The sequence below is a fragment of the Sander lucioperca genome, chromosome 4 (genome assembly GCF_008315115.2).
Source record: "Sander lucioperca isolate FBNREF2018 chromosome 4, SLUC_FBN_1.2, whole genome shotgun sequence".
Lineage (NCBI taxonomy): Eukaryota > Metazoa > Chordata > Actinopteri > Perciformes > Percidae > Sander > Sander lucioperca.
In genome coordinates this window covers 42,849,177-42,868,246 of record NC_050176.1, presented here as the reverse complement: position 1 = coordinate 42,868,246, position 19,070 = coordinate 42,849,177, and the positions used below count along the sequence as shown (strand labels likewise).

Sequence of the window (19,070 nt, the reverse complement as noted above, 5' to 3'; positions counted from 1 at the left end):
GGCATGGCCCCCACAGAGCCCTGATCTCAGCATCATGGAGTCTGTCTGGGAGAACATGAAGAGACAGAAGGATTTGAGGAAGCCTCCATCCACAGAAGATCTGTGGTTAGTTCTCCAAGATGTTTGGAACAACCTACCAGCCGAGTTCCTTCAAAAACTTTGCAAGGCAAAGGGTGGTCACACCAAATATTGATTTGATTTAGATTTCTCTTCTGGTCATTCACTGCATTTTATTAACTGATGAAAATAAACTTTCCATTTATGAAAGCATTCTTAGTTTACAGCATATATATACACACACACATTTTATTTTTACACTGTCCAACCAGTAAAACATGTCCTGTTCTCTTTATTGATTTATTTTATACTGTCCAACCAGTTAAACATGTCCTGTTCACTTCATTGATTTATTTTATACTGTCCAACTGTGAAAAGGCTGCCTTTCTCCCTTTTCACTGGGCCCCTGTTCCCAACATTAAGACTGTTTGTTTGGTGTCTGCTTCATTGTTAATTTCACTGTAATGTTGTGGGTTATTGTTTTAGTTTGTTACTTTATTATTTGACATAGGCCTGTTCGGCAGGTTTTATGGGTTCATTGTGTTTTTCTATGGTTCTGCCTGTGATGTGGGGGGGGTAGCTCGGCTGCTCACCAGCTTAATCAGGGAGAGTGGATGCAGGTTTGCCTCATTAGGTCCTTTCTCTAGGGAGGGGCTGGGCAATCCTAAGGTGAAGAACAATAGGTAAGATAGTTCTGCAGTAGATTTATAATATTTGGGGTGCCTATTGTAGTGGGTGCAAATATATGTATAAATAGTAATTTTGGCAGTAACTGATCTATCCTATTGTAATGAGGTTTTGAGAAACTTAAGTGTTACTGGTGCTTGCTCAGGTTAGCTCACCCCATAATCACCTGTGTAGGTGGTACGGTCCAATTAGGGGAGGCTGAGTTAAAAAGGGCTTCAGGAGAAGAAGGCTGGAGGAAGGTTGGCAGTTGGCTGTGAGGTCGTGATGGCGAACTGAAGCTTTCTGAACCAGTGAAGCTTTCAATCCAATTGTATCGAAAAAAGGTTCAATACTCAAAGCTTCAGAACTCTATGAGGACATCTAGTGGTGGAAGTTAAGGATAGCAGTGTCACAAACTGTTTCACAGATATTATCCATGAATGTCTTTGAGTCAAAGATGAATACATTTTGAGTATGAATTCATGGATAAATAAATAATGACATAAATAACTAAGCCTATTTGGGACCTTGCATAAATAAAAATGTAATTGCCTTCTCCACAAACAACAAAGTTAGGATTTTGGTTGTGAACTTGTCTGGTGTTTGTAAACAAATACATCAATTTGGAAGGGAAATGAATGAAGAACACATTGCACACACATTTCTGTGATTATATTGAGGACGTAGCCTAGAGCAACATTGTCTCCTCAGCCAAATAGGTGAGATAGGCAGTGCAGAAGGCGTACGCTATATGAGCAATCTAACAGTCTGACATGTAGTCAGCTGCCAGTGTGGTGTTTATAGAAATTGTATGAGTCAATTGATTGGGGCAGTGCTTTGACCGTGGCAAGGACATACTATGGGACAGTGAAAGTGCTTGTGGACAGGTCAGGGGGATATTATTGTGCATCTGCTTCATCAAAGGTAATTGTTATTCAGAAACAGAATTTTCTCCACTGTTCCAGGGCTGAGCCGATTTCTTTTCTTACTGACCACTTTGCCAGCTTTAGAGAAAACCTGCTCACATGGCACAGAGGAGGCAGGTGTACACAGGATATTACAAGCCAGCACGTACAAATGAGGGTACACATGCTTGTGTTGTGCCCAAAACTGGAGGGGGTCTTCTTAACGTGGTACGTTCGGCTCACTGAGGTACCGCTGCACCTCTAATGTGGCATTTGCAGTTGCACTTTTCACCTTCCTCATCTCTGAAACATGTTGGTCCAGCAAATCCCATAGGCCCCTTCCTGAATAGTGACAAAAAATGCATTAGGCTACAAAAATACAATATAAACAATTGACAATGACTATAGACCATAGATTCATAACTGAGTATTCAGCAGGCTCTTGTGTTGCTGGTTAAGGTGGAGTGCTGCTGTTTCTTAAAAGAAATGAACATTCTGCTGTTAGCCTTCTCACGACATTGTCAGAATTCCAAGGATTGCAAAACCCCATGGTTTTAAATCGTGGATCCAGGAGAGTGGCCAGGGAGTGTTGACTGGCTGTCTCATAGTGACTCAATCTCTCAGTCATGAGCCGCGTAGCCATCTCACCATTCACCTCCCGCTGTTTGGAACTTATAGCATGCCTCAGCATTCTCACAAGGGGAACAATTTTGGAACCAGAGACAGTTTTTTTTCTGCTGACAGCTCCACTGTTGCTTCTTTTATGGGAGACAATGCTCCAAGGCATTCAGCTATGGTTTGGTATTCTGCTGAGGTCAGAGCCACCAAATCGGTGCACAGTGACACCACTGCAGCACTGACTGGTTCCCTCTGCTCATACAGCCTGGCCATCATGTCATATGTGCTGTTCCAGCGAGTCTCCACTTCCTGCACAAGCTTCTGAGTAGGCGTCCCCATCTGTTGCTGGATGCTGAGGAGCCGCTCTCTGGCAACAGTGCTCGTCCTGAAATAGGCCACAATCTTCTTTGCCTTGCCCCTTATTTCTTCCAGACCCGATGTCTGGTCAATGGCTTTTTTCACAACCAGGTTTAAAGCATGGGCAAAGTAAATGCTGTGTCTGACTTGCAAAATAGTCCCACATGCTATCATGTTTGCCGCACCATCAGTCACAAGGCATCTCACCTTTCCCTTAATCCCCCATTCCTCCATGACAGAATTCTTAGTAGCAGCTATGTTGGCTGCCGTATGCCTCTCTGGCAACTTCCCCACAGATAACAAAATAGTGGACAATTTGTCATCACCATCAATAAAATGGCAAGTGATGGCAAGATAAGCATCCATATGGATTGATGTCCACATGTCTGAGGTCAGACTCACAGCTGTAGCCTTCTGCAATTCTTTCTTGGCCTTCAGCTTTTCCTCCATAAACTTGGACTCCACCATGGCTTTCAGAGTTTGCCGTGACGGCAGAATATAGGACGGATCCAAAAGGCTCACAAAAGCTCTGAATCCAATATCATCCACCATTCTGAAGGGTTGTGAGTCTTTTACGACCATGTTGACAAGTGCTTCATCTATCCTGTCCTCTCTATTTCCTACAACACAACAAATGTACATTAATAATTGCATGCATGTAGGCCTACTGAAATGTGAAAAACACAAACGCTTAAGACAGAAGTATATTGAGACACTACTGAGTTCACATTTGAAAAGGAACAAATGAGTCAGAAGAAAAACTCACGATCATGCTTGACACGGAAGTGCCTCAACATGGATGAGGTATTGTTATTATAGGCCAGCTTCTGGTCACAAATCAAACACTGGACCTACAAAGAAAATCGGCAATAAGTATCCTTATTGCCTATAGTCACAAACAATTTAATTATGAAGATATAACTTAGGTTGTAGCTAATTTAAATGCAGACTTATGCACACCAGCGTATCCCATATAAGCAATAAAATAACATAGGCTATTGCCAACCTTGTTGGGCGAAATCAAATCAAAGTTTCCGACATCTCTGAACGGTCTCTCTTCGCAACAGGTTCCAGGTCTAATTCTCGCTAAACTCTAGCAATAAACTCTACACACGATAGAAAAACTTACCTCCAATAAACTACAGATGGTAGAAACTTACCTCCAATAAACTACACACGGTAGAAACTTACCTCCAATAAACTACACACGGTAGAAACCTACCTCCAATAAACTCTACACACGGTAGATACTTACCTCCAATAAACTCTACACACGGTAGAAACTTACCTCCAATAAACTACACACGGTAGAAACTTGCCTCCAATAAACTACACACTAGAGTTGAGCCGGACACTTGGCTGAAACGAGTATCCGGTACGGATAAAGCACTTTTGCCGAGTACGAGTATTATACGAGTCAATATCTGTGCTCGGATTGAATAAAAATCCTCATTGGGTAGCTGACTGTGTCTGCGTTCTGTGATAGGCTAGTCACAGTGCCCCTCCCCTACACACATACAGATTTATTGTGTTGCTGTGTCCCGCTCTGCTCAGCTTCAGGTTTGTTTTTTACTTCGGTTTGTAGTACATACTTATTAACTAGTACAGTTCTGGTAAACGTGGGGTTTGGCTTGGTAGAATGCGACTCGCGTTGCGTCTCTGCCGGTCGGAGATTTTTTTTTCTTTTTTAAACCGTCAGCTGGCTCTAACTACACACGGTAGAAACTTGCCTCCAATAAACTCTACACACGGTAGAAACCTACCTCAAATAAACTACACACGGTAGAAACCTACCTCCAATAAAACTCGACACACGGTCCTACCTCAAATAAACTACACACGGTAAAAACTTACCTAAAATAAACTCTACACACGGTAGAAACCTACCTCCAATAAACTCTACACATGGTAGAAACCTACCACCAATAAACTCTACACAATAAACTCTACACACGGTAGAAACCTACCTCCAATAAACTCTACACACGGTAGAAACTTACCTCCAATAAACTCTACACACGGTAGAAACCTACCTCCAATAAACTCTACACACGGTAGAAACTTACCTCCAATAAACTCTCTACACACGGTAGAAACTTACCTCCAATAAACTCTACACACGGTAGAAACCTACCTCCAGTAAACTCTACACACGGTAGAAACCTACCTCCAATAAACTCTACACACGGTAGAAACCTACCTCCAGTAAACTCTACACACGGTAGAAACCTACCTCCAATAAACTCTACACATGGTAGAAACTTACCTCCAATCAACTGTCTACACACGGTAGAAACCTACCTCCAATAAACTCTACACAATAAACTCTACACACGGTAGAAACCTACCTCCAATAAACTCTACACACGGTAGAAACCTACCTCCAATAAACTCTACACACGGTAGAAACTTACCTCCAATAAACTCTACACATGGTAGAAACCCACCTCCAATAAACTACACACGGTAGAAACTTACCTCCAATCAACTGTCTACACACGGTAGAAACCTACCTCCTGTAAACTATCACAATTACAATCACAATTAAGATAAGATTTAATAAACCATGATAACATTTCTTTGCCGTGTGCTCATCGTGACACATGAAAGCCGCCACTTGTTTGTACACCTTTGAGCCCAGTTGCCTCTGTGACTAGAGGAATAAAAAATGTAAAACAGAAAACACAGGACTAAAATGCATGCCACATTTCACCATACATTATTTTATATAAGAACAACTAGATTAGAAGTTGTCTCCCATAAGTAGCCACAGAGGAACGGAGGATGTTGAAGCTCTGTGCCCTGCCCAACTCCAAGGACTCCCACGCCTCCTTAAAGGGGTACTCGGGGAGCTTGAGGCACTCCGAGCCACTGGCAGTGTGAAAGGTTTCTGCCTCCAGGCCTCCCTCAATGGCAGACCGGAGACAATTATATCAGAGGAACCAGGCGTACTCCTTTTTTGGCAGCGGTATGGCCACCTGGCCAAAGTATCGATAATGGTGGGGTTTGATTGCAGTACGGAAGGCTGGGTCTTGAGGTCAGCTTTGTAGTAAAGTCTCAGGCGGTTACTTAACTCTGACCTGAGCTCGAAAGGGCTCTCAAGACCCAACTTCATATGTATTACAACGGAAAAAAGACCCAAATTCTAGGTGTGAAACTCTTTAATGATAGAAACTCATTTGAGCTCCAATCAGCTTCAAACTTAACCAGAAGCAGTTTTTTTTATTTAGATTGTTTTGGGCTAACACTATGATGCAGTAGTTATGAAGCACAACAAGTCTTACTGACCAACATTGAAACAATTTAAAGCACTTTAGTCATTCACTCTCACTCCAACTCTCAATTGAAAAACATCATTCTTCTTTGCATCTGCAATTTATTATACCTTTTAAACATTCAAATGGAACATTCGATGAGGCTTGAACTGTCCTCCACACCATTAAACTGATGGCATGTTGAAGAAAAAACTACAAGAAAACACTTCAGTTACTCTGTCACTCCAACTCAATTGTAAAATATCAGTCTTAGCAGGTGCACTTTCTTGCGAAAGACCCCTCTCCTCAGCCTCCTCTTGACCGGCTGGCAGTTCAAACAAATCTGCACTTTCTTGTGACAGACCCTTTGTGTCCTCCGACAGACCCCCCCGTGTCCTCCGACAGACCCTCTCCGCGTCCTCCGACAGACCCCCCCGTGTCCTCCGACAGACGCTCTCCACGTCCTCCGATAGACCCTCTGCATCTGCACTTTCTTCCAACATTCCCCTCTCCTCAGCCTCCTCTTGGCCGCCTGGCAGCTCAGGGGATCCCACCGTCGGAAACACTTAACCTGAAACGGTATCAAACATAAATGAATACACCTTAATGACTTAGTCAAGTCTTTGTCGCTGTACTTTGTCTTAACAGTTTACAATTACCATGTATGGGTAAGGTGTACTCAAAAAGAGCCGTCTGGTGGAAAACCATCCTCCTCACATTGATCTGATATGCTCTGTGTGTGCTGTGTGAGCATCTTCGCTGACCCGGACTGATTAAGGCCTTCTGCACCTGGAAAAATAAAAACAAATACCAGCTCAAATATATTGCTGTTGATGTAGCTCATCCTGCTTGAATGTTCAGATTTGTTGAATTGGAGTGCTCTTACACCAGGAGGGACTGCCACAGGAAATCTGTCCTTCTGTGGGATATAAATCAAAGAATTGTTAAAGAAAAGGTAAAGATATATTTTAACTAACCCAAACACTGATAAAAGTTATTTAGATTTGTACACACCTAAACCACCCTTCATTACTTGAACTGTCAACTACATCATTTGTTCAATGGTAAAAGACCCAGCTTCTACCAGTGGGACCCTTTAATATAAAAAACTAATTTGAGCTCTAACCCACCTTATGCAATTGTTTGATAGATTTAATAAATGCTCAAAAATCTTCACCATGAACTGAAAAAAAGGCTGTTGCTGCAATTTTGGTACTTTAACAGGGAAAAAAACAATTATTTTAATTAGATCAGGAGCCTAAGATCAAAATTATGCAGCAAATAGTGGTGGTGAGGAGGCAGCTGGGTACCAACTTCATAAGTAGTTCACTGGGAAAAGACCCAACTTCTAGCTTTGGGACCCTTCAATGTAAGGAACTCTAATATGAGCTCCAATCAGCTTCAAACTTAACCAGAAGACTCAGAGACCATACAGAATGATGAAGATCAAATTTCTGCATATAAGTTCCTTAACATACATACACACACATATTCATACACACATATATACAGACACACACTTTTTCGTCACCGTTTTAGCTATTTGTATACAATTGGGTAAATTATACTCACAATTGGTGTTTTGACTTCAACAGGACTCAGAGGAACCAGGGTGTCAGGGACTACGAGTGGATTCGGTCCTCTCTCTCAATGCTGCCCAACATTAATTCCTAGAAAAGGCAAAGATAAATTAGGCAAATACCACCCATGTGTAGAGTGTTGAAACTGATGATAGGACTCAACCCCATAATTGGAAAAGATCAATGGTTTTTCATTAATTTAATAAAGGAAAATTAAAAGATGTGTGAATAAACCGAAAATAACTCACTTCTGGTTCTCTCATCATTAGAAGGAGCCCCTCGTCTTCTGCTTCAGATGACACTTCCTAGATAAATACATAGAGTATATGTCGTCAATTTTCGATTGAAAGATATTACTGTGTGTGGAAACGTGTGGGTCTAAGGGCACCCTTACCCTATTTGATTTGAAAAGGCACTTTCCATCCCTTTTGGGCCTTTTAGGGAGAGGAGATTTGGAGGAGTCTCTTCTGTTCCGCTTCAGACCTAGAGGGACGCTTTCTTATCAGACAACTTGGCCTAGTCATTTTAGGCTCCTTGTCTGGAGCATTTAGCTGCACCATCCTCCTCTGTGTTCTCCTCCTCCTCCTCCATGTCCTGGTCCTCTACCTCATCCTCTGTGTCCCGTTCCTTTACTACTTCATCTTCTTCTTCCTCCTCCTCCTCCCTCGTCCTCCTCCTCCTCATCCTGGTCCTCCCTGTCCTCTACCTCCTCCTCGTCGTCCTGGTCCTCCACACTGTCCCGGTCCTCTACCTCGTCCCGGTCCTCGACCTCCTCCGTGTCCTCTGTGGCTCTGTGGTCCTTGGTGTCTGCTTCTTTTTTACGGTTCTTGACAGCATAACTGGTGATCGCCATCATGGATAAAGTTCGGCTTCTAAACTCCTCAGCCGCCGGGTCGTCTGCTGTGCAAAGCAATGGCAAAATGAATAGATGTTGAATATTGAATATGAACAGATTAAACGGGAAGTAAGTGATGCTTTTTCAGTGCATATAGAAACCTACAGCTAGCAGACGGCGTGGAAATATCAGCTGAATTTGACCAAACTGCATTGATTATAATCACAATTAAGATTTAACGAACCATGATAAAACTTCTTCGCTGTGTGCTCATCATGACACATGAAGACCACCACTTGTTTGTAGGCCTTTGAGCCCAGCTGCCTCTGTGACTAGAGGAATGAAAAATGTAAAACAGAAAACACACAGGACTAAAATGCATGCCACATTTCACCATACATTATTGCATATAAGAAAAACTAGATTAGAAGTTGTCTCACATAAGTAGCCACAGAGGAACGGAGGATGTTGAAGCTCTGTGCCCCGCCCAACTCCAAGGACTCCCACGCCTCCTTAAAGTACTCGGGGAGCTTGAGGCACTCCGAGCCACTGGCAGTGTGAAAGAAGGTTTCTGCCTCCAGGCCTCCCTCTATGCGAGACCGGAGACAGTTGTATCTGAGGAACCAGGCGTACTCCTTTTTTGGCAGCGGTATGGCCGCCTGGCCAAAGTAGCGAGCTGTTTTGTGCTGTTCCACCTATAATATCAAAAAGCATGACATTTCTTTCAGAGCACCTTAATAAACATACAATGAACTTTGCAGTTAGCATTGTTGTACTTACCTGTAAGATGCGATCGCCATTTTTCAATTTATCTGCTAATTTGACCTCTTTCCGCGTCATGTTGAGCACGACGCCTTTTCTGTGCCCAGTCACCGCCACGATGTAACCACACAGGAGCCAAGAAACATCCTCTGCCTTTTCTTATGTGGGATTTTTCTCAAGAGCATCTGTAAAAGCACAGGAAGACCACTTTATGCAATGGTTAAGTCCTTTAGCTACGGACTGCCCACACACACCCACCAAAGCCTACCTCCATCACCACTAGACCACCACCCCACATTTTATCTATATAGTGCATTTTTTAACAAGTGGGATTGTCTCAAGTCACTTTACAGAACCCAGCCTGAGCCACTTTCTACATATAAGTCCCTGTAATGTAAAGACCAGCCTCAATATTAACCCAGTGATGAGCTCAAGAATCAGCAATGGTGAAGTGTTTAAGCTCAGGACTCAGCATTAATACATCAAGCACAATTCTTATGTAGAATATACACAAACACACCTTTATAGACCAAAACATACCTAAAAACCCAGTTTCTAGATGTAGGTCCCTGTAATGTTAAGCCAGAGCTCATAAATATAGTCTTAAGTAAATTACAAATTATATTCAAACTAATGCAGTGAGCAGTGATCTTAATCCAGAGCTCAAATTACTTCTGTAGAATATACACACACACTGTTATGGACCAACACATACCTAAACCCAGTTTCTAGATGTAGGTCCCTGTAATGTTAGGTCAGCAGGCCTGTCCAGAGCTCAAGTATATAATATAGTCTTAAGTGAACGCTGGTGCGTTTTCAACAAACCATGCATGATGAGTTGCTTTCACCAGTTCAACTGAAAAAAATTATTATACATGTGTTCTGCGTTTTATGATTTGTCAACAAATAGAGGTGGGGGGATGTGATCTTACTGGACTTTCTGCAGTGCTGGGCCAGTTGTTGCCCTAGCACAGCTTTCGACACGTCCCTCATCCTCGCCTGGAGTTCCACTAGCAGCCCATTTAGGCTTTTACGCCTATTTTCACCCCTTCTGGCGCCATACTCATAATATATTTGACGAGTGCAACAGCATCTGTCATGTAGCTTCTTATTGTCGTCGGTTTAAAGTCGTGGTCTGTCAGGTGGGCTGTATATCTTGAAATACAAAAATATCAATTAGGTCATGTCTTCTACTCTTCTAGACGTTGATAATCCTTACAATTTTGTACTTACTTCCTGATCCAACCGTAGTCCTTCAGGAAGAGAAGGTTGAAATGAGGACCAGCTGGCTCTGACATAAACTTCAGGAAGTTAAGGACGTGGTCAGCTCGCTGGCGGGCATTCTCCCTTTTGTTCCGCTTGGGATTGCAACCTTCTGAGTGCTCCTTGAATTCCTCCACCAGTTTGACTAAAAATACAAGAACTTACTTTTACAACACACAAGTCTACAAAACAAAAGGCCCAAAATTATGAAACTAAGGAATAATAAAAAAAAAAAAATGTAGTTTGACATGAGTGTTCTATTTACCATATTGCGGTGCTTTCGATGGTGAAAATGACTTGCGCCTCCTGTACTTCACTGCCTGAAATTGAAAAGTGAAAATGAGCATAGTTTGTCACACATACATTGCAGTGCACTGCATTTTATCCATCCCATATTTCAATGGTAAAAGACCCAACTTCTAGCATCGGGACCCTTTAATGTAAGAAACTCTCAGTTCGCCAATCAGCTTCAAACTTCAAACTAAGACTCACAGAGACCGTGATATCATGAATCCCAAAACCTAAGCTTCTAGCACCTTTCCAAATAGTGAAAATGTAACATCAGAATCAACAACACAATGCTCACATTTTCTCGACTGGTCGATGAGTGCAACTGTTTAAGTTCATCATTCCGGTCTACTTCGGATTCCAGCAGCTCTCTCACCACCTTCAGCTCAGCAGCAAGTATCTCAGTTCTTGCAGCCGAGGGATGGAGTCCTCGGAACCGGCTTGTTCCTTCTAAACAACTTCGTGCTCGGTGTACGGCTGGCAGGTTTGTTCAAGGGTGTCACACTGGCGGAAAACGGCTGCAGCGGACGGGGCCATTACCTCACTGGCAGGTGGGACTGAGGAAGGGTCCTCTCCCTCCCTCTTCTATAGCAGCTTCATTGATCTCATCAAGATGGGATACCATCGACGGGTGGGTTCTGGACGCCCTCAGCAAAGCCAGTTCTCTTGCAATGTAGCGGTCCTTTGCCTTTTATATATACAAGGTCACCATGTTATTCTGAAAATATAAAAGTTAAACATTTTAGTCTCTCTAAAAATGATAAAATGACTAAGCCTAAAACTTAAGCCACTGAGGGGCTGCTATACGGACTTAAACAAACAATCAGTCTATGGCTAGTCATTTATTGATCACAGTTCTTCACATCAAAGTGCAAGAATCCATGTGTCCATCAAGCTCCATCAACAAACATTTCATCATCCTACGTGATTGTTGCACAGTGTTGCGTTTTGATGCGGTCAAAAACTATTTGTGCTACTCCGATTAACAGCACCCCTGTTACCTGTTGAAAGGTTCCTACCTAAATAGACCTCACTCACCAGCACACTAGTGACACCATTGGACAATTTATGTCCTACACCCATAACACATGAAAAAATGTCTCTTATAAATAATAAAGTGGGAGAATTTTTTTTTTACTCTCTAAATGTATTCTACTATTGTCAGTATTATATTTACGTTTAACAATATTTACGTTCAAATTTTTAAAAATTTGTAGGCAAGGTGCAGTCTGAAGGATTAAATTCAATATAGCACGTTTCACAATAAGGATTGTCTCAAGGTGCTTTACAGAGCCCAGCCAAAGAGAAAGTATTCTTCTAAAATATGAAGATATCCCACTCATTAGATCAACCTAATACCCAGATTCTACATGCAAGTCCCTTTACAGTAAAAACCTGCAGGTCTCTACTATAACCCAAAGCAGTCTGTATAAATCTGCAATGACACAAAAACCACACAGGCACTAACTTCCAATTCTTACCCCCAGCTTGTGTACTTTCTACAGATGCTTGTCCAGCCTGTTAATTTTCCTGGACTCGCAGAGACGGACTGTGCAATCCAAACTGACCGAGAAGCTGTAGAAGTAGAGTCAAAAAGATTGACTAGCTACACTTTTGGTGTATAGGAATTTTAGCAATTAAATAAAATACAGTGAGTCTAATAAGCAGGAGCAGGTGAAATACACTTTAGGGCGGGGAAAACACAAGGCAGGAAGTAAAACAAGACATGACCATAGTGAACAGACAGATTCCAAATACAACCGGAAATGGAAAACCAACAGAAAACATGAAACCAACTGGAGGCCCAACTTCATATGTATTTATATGGTAAAAGACCCATCTTCTATCATTGGGACCCTTTAATGTAAAAAAGAAAAATCCCATTTGAGCTCCAACCCACCTTATGCAATTGTTTCATAGATTTAATAAATTCTTAAAAATCTTTACCATAAACTGAAAAAAGGATGTTGCTGCAATTTTGGTACTTTTACAGGAAAAAACACTGAGGAGCCTAAGATCAAAATTATGCAGCAAAGTCCTAAAAGCGCTTCCAAAGGTCAGGAGGCCGCTGGGGACCAACTTCATATGTATTTCAATGGTAAAAGACCCAACTTCTATCTGTGAAACTGTCATTGGAGCTCCAATCAGCTGCAAAGTCAACCAGAGGACTCAGAGAGACAGTAATATCATGAATTTCAAACCCATATTGAAGCTATACATCCATTTAGGACTTATTAATTGGCCTGTTATTTAAACAAAAATTTTAGAAAGAAGTTATAAAGATAAATAAATAAATAAATACATACATATAGATACATACATACATTAGATAAGACACTTAATGTCTGTGTGACAGCTTGCAGACAAGGTCCAATTCGGTCTTGTTGCAGACCTGTTCACCTTGGTTAAGATCCTGCATCACGTCCACGTACTATAGCCCACAAATTGGACACTTATGTCCTACTTTGCTGACTTTACGTTTGGGGGCTGAAGAAAAAAAAATGAGGTAAGCATTACATGTCATTACATTACATTACATGTCATTTAGCTGACGCTTTTATCCAAAGCGACTTACAATTAAGTGCTTTCAACTGTGAAGGTTCAAACTCCAGACCACAAGTAGTAAGTGCAAATACAGTAGCTTTAAATAGGCAAAGCTACAAAGAGACATATGAAAGTGCAGGTTCGAAAGTGCATGTTCAAAAAAAAATTATTTTTATTTTTTTTATTTTCATTTATCCGAGGTGTAGTCGGAAGAGATGTGTTTTTAGCCTTCGGCGGAAGATGTGTAGGCTTTCGGCCATCCTGATATCGATGGGGAGCTCGTTCCACCATTTGGGAGCCAGGACAGTGAACAGTCGGGATTTTGTTGAGTGATTAGTTCTCCCTCGCTGTGACGGGGCAGCCAGCAGTTTGGCTGATGCAGAACGAAGTGGGCGGGTTGGGGTATATGGTTTGACCATGTCCTGGATGTAAGCGGGTGCTGATCCGTTCGTGGCCCTGTACGTCAGTACTAGTGTCTTGAAGCGGATGCGGGCCGCAATTGGTAACCAGTGAAGAGAGCGGAGGAGAGGTGTACTGTGAGAGAACTTGGGGAGGTTGAAGACAAGTCGAGCCGCTGCGTTCTGAATGAGCTGCAGGGGTCGGATGGCACATGCAGGCAGGCCAATCAGGAGGGAGTTGCAGTAGTCTAGACGTGAGATGACTAGAGCCTGAACCAGAACCTGAGCCGCCTTCTGCGTTAGAAGGGGACGTATCCTTCTGATGTTATGCAGCATGTATCTACACGATCGGGTGGTTGCAGCAATGTTAGCAGTGAAGGAGAGTTGGTCGTCAAGTGTTACACCCAGGTTTCTAGCAGTCTTGGTGGGGACTACCACAGAGTTGTCAATTGTTATATTCAGGTCTTGGGTAGGCGAGCCCTTCCCTGGAAGGAAAAGGAGCTCAGTCTTGTCGAGGTTGAGTTTCAGATGGTGTGTGGACATCCAAGAAGAGATGTCAGTCAGACAGGCCGAGATACGTGCTGCTACCGGAGTTTCAGACTCAGGAAAGGAGAGAATTAGTTGGGTGTCATCTGCGTAGCTGTGATAAGAAAAGCCGTGCGACTGAATGACAGACCCGAGAGAGTAGGTGACCCAGGACTGATCCCTGAGGAACGCCAGTTTTAAGTGGGCAAGGTTCTGAGCTAGATCCTCTCCAGGTTACCCGGTAGGTTTGGTCTGCCAGGTAAGATGTGAGCAATGAGAGCGCAGAGCCTGAGACACCCAGATTTCGGAGTGTCGAAATGAGGATCTGGTGGTTCACTGTGTCAAAGGCAGCAGAAAGATCCAGAAGGATGATGATGGAAGAGAGCGAGGTTGTTCTAGCGATGTGAAGCTGCTCAGTGACAGCAAGGAGGGCAGTTTCTGTTGAGTGGCCAGCCTTGAAGCCAGACTGGTGGGGATCAAGAAGGTTGTTCTGGTGGAGATAGGTAGAGAGTTGATTATAAATGGCACGCTCAAGAGTTTTAGATAGGAATGGAAGAAGGGAGACGGATCTATAGTTATTTACATCAGAGGAGTCGAGTGTTGGTTTTTTGAGCAGTGGGGTCACTCTTGCCTCTTTGAGAGCATCGGGGAAACAGCCAGTTGACAAGGAGATGTTAATGAGATGGGTGAGGAAAGGAAGGAGGTCAGGAGCAATGGACTGGACAAGGTGAGAAGGGATAGGATCCAGGGGGCAGGTTGGGCGGGCAGAGGTAATCAAAGTAAGAATTTGGTTTGGAGATAAAGGGGTGAAAGAGGAAAGAGTACTGGATGTGAAGGATGGTAAGGTGATTTCAGGAGGTGTGGTTGAGAATGAAGAGCGTATGTCATCTATCTTTTTTACAAAGTAGTTGACAAAGTGGGTTGGTTGGAGGGAGGAGGGAGGAGGTGGACTGGGGGAATCTAGGAGGTTAGAGAAGATGGAAAAAAGTTTTTTTGGGGTTCGAGAAAGAGGATTCAATTTTGGTTTGATAAAAAGAGCTTTTGGCTGCAGAAATAGAGGCAGCGAAGGAGGAAAGAAGAGACTGATAGGTAAGCAGATCATCTGGGTGTTTAGATTTCCACCATTTCCTTTCCGCTGCCCGTATAGTTGATCTTTCAGCACGTACTGAGTCAGATAACCACGGCACTGGGGAGGATTTGCGAGCCTGTCGTGAAGTAAGAGGGCAGAGAGAGTCGAGAGAGGAGGATAGAGTAGAGAGGAGAGTGTCTGTGGCAGCATTGGGAGGCATGAGTAAGAAAGAGTCGGATGGAGAGAGGGTTGATAAAGTACATGCTGCCAGAGAAGAAGGAGAGAGTGAACGAATATTACGGCGGACAGGTATGGTGTCTCTCGAGATATGGTTGTGAGCTTGGGAGAGAGTAAGAGATGAAGAAATGGTCTGATGTATGGAGTGGAGTAACAGTGAGGTTGGATGTAGAGCAGTTTCTGGTGAATATGAGATCTAGGTGGTTGTCAGCTTTGTGAGTGGGTGGTGAAGGAGAGAGTGAGAGGGCAAAAGAAGAGAGAAGGTGAGAAAAGGCAGCTGACTTCTCTGTCTGGATGTTGAAGTCGCCCAGAAGTACCAGCGGAGGGCCAGTTTTAGGGATGTTTGAAAGAAGGACATTCAGCTCTTCCAAAAACTCTCCCAGAGGACCTGGTGGGCGGTAGATAACAATGATGACTAGTTGTACCGGATGGGTTATGGTGACAGCATGAAGTTCAAAAGATTGTGGAGTGAACTGTGGCAGTGGGTAGAGAGAAGATCTCCACTTGGGGTTAATGAGTAGGCCTGTCCCCCCACCTCTACCAGTGGGTCTTGGTGTGTGGGTGAAAGAGTAGGCAGAAGAAAGGGCAGCAGGGGTGGATGTGTTGGTTGGTGTAATCCAGGTCTCAGTGAGGGCAAGGAAGTCAAGGGATTTCAGGCTGGCAAAGCCAGAGATGAACTCAGTCTTGCGAGTGGCAGACTGGCAGTTCCACAGGCCACCTGCAACAAGGTGTTGAATGTGTTTGGAACAGGTGGGATAGGTAAGAGAGGTGGGGTTGCGGAAATGTTGCGAGCTAATGCGTAGTTTGTAGTAACTCCGAGAGGAAACACGGACAGGAATGGAGAAGCAGCACATTTCCGGATGAAGACACCGAGCAGTTAAGTGAGATAAAGATAAAGTTAAGCCCACTTAGCCTCCCATGAAGACTCCCGCGTAGACTCCTTTGTCTTTGTCCTCCGAGTCTTCGTCCGATGAGGCTGCCGCTTCACGCAAATGCCAACATTAAATACAAGGAGGTGGTGTTGGCTACAGGTGGGGAGGCCACACCCTGGCTAATCAGTCAAAAGCACCTGAGAGTCGTTAACCTCCACTCCCCAAATTCACACTTCACACTAACTAGTTTCACTTTAAGAAAATCCTCTAAATTATGCCTAACAACACAACCAATCCAGCAAAGAACACACAGCAGCAGTAGAAAGTAGAAAAGTACAAGAAGCAGCAAAAACCCAAATAAAGTCTGTACTTAACTTAATATCTAGCAGTCCAGTAGTCAGTTCCTTCAGAGATCAAATGCACTCTGTAAGCGACGTTTACCACCATATAGTGAGATGCTAAGTTATGCTGTGCATTGGTGCTTACAACTTTTTGGGCATCTTCCTAAGACCCGCTGCTGTCATCCATCTCCTCTAAGGTCCTGCACGCCTCTGACTGCTCTGCATCCTAAGAAGGCTCTGCGGCCTCAGACGGCTCTGCGGCCTCAGACATCCCGGAGCTGCTGTTCTCAGACTGCTCTGCGTCCTCAGATGTCCCAGAGCTGCTGTCCTCCGACTCTTCTGAGATCTCTCGTGTGTGCTCCATTTCGCTGACCTCACTCAGGATTGGTGGGTAGGGCTGCGGTTGCGGAGGTGGCAGAGGTGACCCAGCAGGAAGGGGTGTTGTTGGAGACCCTTGAACGTGAGATAGTGGTGGTGGTGGCGAGTGGATTGGGGGTCCACCGGCAAACTCACTTGGTTGAACCTCCACCAGGTGGTGGGTCTGCTTTGGGAGGGTGGAGAGCTCCCTTTTTAGCACCATGTCCAGGGACATCATCTGTGCTGCAGACAGACGGACCTGAGGAAGAAATACAGTCATACATTGAGGAACTGGAACACACGTTATAGACTGTACCTTCATATGGTGCTTTTTTCAAAGTGTGAGGGTGCACCATTACCTGGGAGAAGTCCTCCCGCCTCAGGAACACCAAGAACCTCCTGATGTCTACCAGGTTCTGGTTTCTTCCGGGCTCTGCCTTTTTTGCTTCACTATCCACCTGAAAAATAGAAAAAGCAAAGGGATGAGTATCACACTGATGTAAGCAGTTACCCAACCATAAGACCCAAATCTAAATAACAAAATTTACCTAAAGACCTTCCCTGTCTTCGCTAAAAACATGAGGTGGGATGGGGGAGGGCTTTTCATCCCCCACATGTGATGTACAAAACGCCTGACATGTTTCACAGACTTCTTAAGTTGGCATCTATCCCTCCTGATCGGTCTGGACCTCAAGATACTTTTTTTAACTTTGCTATCAGGTTTTCTGTAAACCAGAGAAGAAGAAAGAGCAGAGTGTTACTGAAATGTCAGGGCAATGCAGGCTGAGTAATTAATAAGAATACATTATTACTTTACAAACCAAAGTCTTTTTTGTGCTTCTTTGGGGCGGGGGGCTGGCGGGCTGAACGTATTTTTTTTGTTTGTTTTTTTCCCTTATGGCAGACAGTTGGGAAGCAATTTCTTTTTTTCTAGACTTCTCGAGGAGCAATTTCCTGGCATCCTTCTGTGAACACAGACCATTAGGTGAGACAGTGATCATTATTACAGAATACATTATTGAACACTCAATTCATTGATACCAGGTCTGAACAATAACAGTTGTTTTTACGAAAGTGCAAATGCCTACCGCCATATTGTGCACAGCCATTAAATGCCGGTCCAGATGGATGTACTTTCTTCCATGGCATTGTGTCACTGGGCAGCCTAGTGGCCCTGTGTATCTAAATAAACAGTCATACATTTTCAGCACAGTAATCAGCAGCCTATGTAGTGTGTTTGTGTGTGAGTGCGTTTCACTTACCTTCCTGAAGCCATTCCCAGCACGAGTATCCGCTCTTTATGATCTGTGACATTGTGCACATCCCTGAGGTGCTGGGAGCGATTGGCATAGCACACTCTGAACGGGCAGCGCTTCATTATTGTCCTTTTTTCTGTGGAGAAATAAGTCAACAGGTGAAAATCATGATAGAAACTGTAACAAGTATTTTGCATTACACCTTTCACAAACCCCATGAGGTAAGGACTTAATGTTATTACAGGTTACTAGTAAAGCCACCTTAAGACTAGCAGGAGCTAAATTTAACCACACACTCAAAGTCTATGTCTATATAAGCAACATATTAGGAAGACGTTTTGACGAGAATCCTTTGAAAAGGATGTAACAAGACTGAGTCAGACGTCCTTACCAAGATGTTATGGACTCAGCGTTCAGAAACATCAAATCCGTGCAAAGTTATGGTATGTTTAAAAAAAACTTTTACAACAGACTTTAACCTACCTTGGATAAGAACAAAAAAGGAAGCAATACTTTTATACAAACATACCATTTATTAAATATTTTAAATTACCTATATATACTTCACACCTAATTCTATACATTCTAACAACTATACAAATAAAATGTAAAAAGATATAAACAAATATATATATATATATATATATATATATATATATATATATATATATATATAAACAAAGGACACAATCTTACATGAGCCAGGACAAATCTGGGAGGCTGTCGACATCCCACTCTAGGTTAGATGACAACAGCTGCAAGGAAGAAATAGAAGAGAAGTTGACCCCCATACTGTGAGATACTAAAGTTTTCCTGTGCACCCGTGCTCACCACTTCCAGGGCATCCTCGGAGGAATCCTCAGCCAACCAACTGCTGCAGCCCTCA

At 43.3% G+C, this 19,070-nt stretch overlaps 2 protein-coding genes across 3 annotated transcripts in view; one reads left to right on the top strand and one right to left on the bottom strand.

The window, feature by feature from the left end:
• Positions 1–19,070, top strand: part of LOC116050949 (E3 ubiquitin-protein ligase TRIM21-like) — a 130,525-nt gene that overhangs the window by 23,584 nt on the left and 87,871 nt on the right. The gene's annotated exons all lie outside the window — the stretch shown is intronic.
• LOC116050964 (acidic leucine-rich nuclear phosphoprotein 32 family member B-like) overlaps positions 7,904–19,070 on the bottom strand; it is a 54,488-nt gene continuing 43,321 nt past the window's right edge. The window contains exon 3 of the mRNA XM_031301189.2: positions 7,904–8,337. Within this exon, the coding sequence (XP_031157049.1) occupies positions 8,075–8,337 (263 nt within the window). The 3' untranslated portion in view covers positions 7,904–8,074. The remainder of the gene's footprint in view (positions 8,338–19,070) is intronic.